Source organism: Aplysia californica, unplaced genomic scaffold, assembly GCF_000002075.1.
Source record: "Aplysia californica isolate F4 #8 unplaced genomic scaffold, AplCal3.0 scaffold00201, whole genome shotgun sequence".
Lineage (NCBI taxonomy): Eukaryota > Metazoa > Mollusca > Gastropoda > Aplysiida > Aplysiidae > Aplysia > Aplysia californica.
Genome location: NW_004797471.1, coordinates 495,965 through 498,464, shown reverse-complemented (window position 1 = coordinate 498,464; position 2,500 = coordinate 495,965). Strand labels below are relative to the sequence as shown.

General features: G+C 43.3%; 2 protein-coding genes across 2 annotated transcripts in view; one reads left to right on the top strand and one right to left on the bottom strand.

The window, feature by feature from the left end:
* The window catches only part of LOC106011860 (UDP-glucuronosyltransferase 1A4), a 3,266-nt gene extending 817 nt beyond the window's left edge, over positions 1–2,449 (bottom strand). The window contains exon 1 of the mRNA XM_013082949.2: positions 854–2,449. Coding sequence (XP_012938403.2) covers positions 854–1,686 — 833 coding nt within the window. The 5' untranslated portion in view covers positions 1,687–2,449. The remainder of the gene's footprint in view (positions 1–853) is intronic.
* LOC101848356 (dopamine beta-hydroxylase-like) overlaps positions 1–2,500 on the top strand; it is a 30,035-nt gene that overhangs the window by 9,652 nt on the left and 17,883 nt on the right. The window lies entirely within an intron of this gene.

Genomic DNA, 2,500 nt, shown 5'->3' with positions numbered 1-2,500 from the left:
AATAAACAGTCAGATCGAAGCAACAGAGGGAATGAAAAGAAGTAGGGCCTACCTTAAGTGTCGTCCAATCCTCCATCTCGCCGGGAGTGAGTAAAAAGAAGCTCATCCCAACAATAACATCAAACTTATTGCAAAGAAATAGTAAGAGCAAGACAAAGAAAAAATAAATAGCGAGTAAAGAAGTAGGTCATACCAGTGGTATCCGCTGATCTCTGATGTTTCATCAGGAATCAGAATCAGATTAGTACAAAACATTTTTAAAAAAATAAAGGTAGCAGAAGACTGGACCAGACCATCTACCAACCACCTGAGGCAGGACACCTGGGACTTGAACCTCAGACCTTTGTTTGAGGGGAGGGGGGCAGCCAGGGATTATGAGTTTAACATCTTGCTGAATACAAAAAGGTTGAACTGAAAGTGAGATATAATTTTTCCTAGAAACTTAAGAGGTAAAGAAGGAAAGTGGTTGGTTGAAAATGTACATCTCACAGTTGTTGTTTTTTTCCCCTTTGTGTAGGTTATGTAATAAATACCTGTATCCCCCATCCGTAACACAAAGAGGTGCACACTTACTGGCCTTTGGCGTAATTAACTTTACATATTAGTGTGCATGGTCACGACCGACGCCTTGGCTGTGTGTTATTTTGCCCTCAATTTTAAAACTACAGTATAATAATAATGCAGTTTTTCCAATTTTACAGGAGGGCCAAAGGACTTGATATTGTTACCAAGAAAACAAACTCTTTGCCAATATCCCATTTCAATATTTTAAAGAATAAATTTTTGATAATAACTTCCTTATTATCATTAAAGCAAACTTTTCATTGGTGACAAAATTCAGGCGGAAGCTCACCTGTATGCGTTATAGTATTGGTCACAGCAGAGCGGTAGACACAAGAGAGGCACTCCGTGGTACAGAGCCTCGTACTGACCGCTTGACCCACAGTGAGACACGAAGAGTCGCGTCTGAGCTTGTGCCAGAAGGTCATTCTGCGGCAGCCACATGGAGGTCATAACCTTACCCGGATCTGACGACGTCATATTTACTCGCCAGACTACTGTCTGATTCAATCGTTGAAACGCTGACGCCAGTTTGTCCGCAACTTCTTGAGGTAAGTTGACAATGCTGCTTCCGAAACTAACCACAACAACGCCGTTTTCGGAGTTTTCCACGAATATTTTGAAAGGGTCTCGAAGAGGTTGAGCTTGTGAGGATGCCGTTCCTCCTATCAGTTTAGTGTTGGGCAAGAGTGGTTTCGTCACGTCCAGAATATGGTCACTTTCAACGAGGAACAACTCGGCTTTGAGCATCATATCCGGAACAGACATCCACGGTTTAGCTGGGGCAAACTCGGACAACAAATCTGCACTGAGAACGAACTCGTTGATGAGATACAGGGCCACGTTCTGTAGCGTGTTCTTGATTCTCTGCCCGAGATCTAGCTCCTCATTGACGTCGAATGGTGTGAGAAAGAAAGGCGAAGCTGAGGGCACAAACGGCACTCTGTAACCGTGCAGATCGTGGTAAGGCCCCAGGAAGACGAACTTGATGCCCAGAACGTAGGGCAGAACGACAAACTCCCTCGCTCCTGGCATATTAAATAAAATCATGAGGTCTGGTTCAAGTGATCGGATTCTCTCCATTAGAGCTGTGTCGTTGAGGATCTGACGGAATGCCCCGCGCATTTTCTCTGCTATCTTCTTGTACCCGAATACTCGTTTGAAAAAGGTGTTGCTGTCACTGCTGAGAAGAGTTTCGAACCCTTTTCTTTCGAAATTGTCCAAGTACCTGCCGTATCTGTTTGGAAGAAAAGTTTCGTGTCAAGCCAACAAAAATGAAATGGGCAAATTATGCAACCGCCGTTTTTACTGAGATATGTCATAGTGCCTACTCCATACGATGGGTTCATCACCTGCCCCATAAACTGACGTCATATTCCGTGTCCCATGAAATGGTAGTATTGCGTCACGAGGGGGTTTCGGGGACAAGGTAAAATAGGCGTATAATAAGAAAACTCACGTAACCGGGTAGCCATCAGTAACTTCTTCGCGACACGCCTTTACCTGAGTGCCAAGAATAATAAGATAGTTACAAAGAATAAACCAGATCACCGACAACAGGTTCTCCTCCCCTTCTCTTTCCCCCTCCTTTTTTCCTCCAGCTAGAGATGTGAAAAATAATCCTCATATTAAAACGGAAATCGGTACCTCCTTCATACAGTCTCATTCCGTATTTCCACAACCCAGCTCCTCAGTATGGAAGGCTGACGTGCGATAGACAGATATAATAACTTAAACAAGTGATTGTGTGCCAGTTCTACCCTCACTAAAACCCCATGCAAAATCCAACTAAACAAAACAAGTAATATAACAAGGAAGTCAAAACAATACAAAACAGTTCTGAAACACTTTCACTCAGGCACAAACGCAAATACTGTATATACATCCATACTCTCTCTCTATCTCTCTCTCTCTCTCTCTCTCTCTCTCTCTCTCTCTC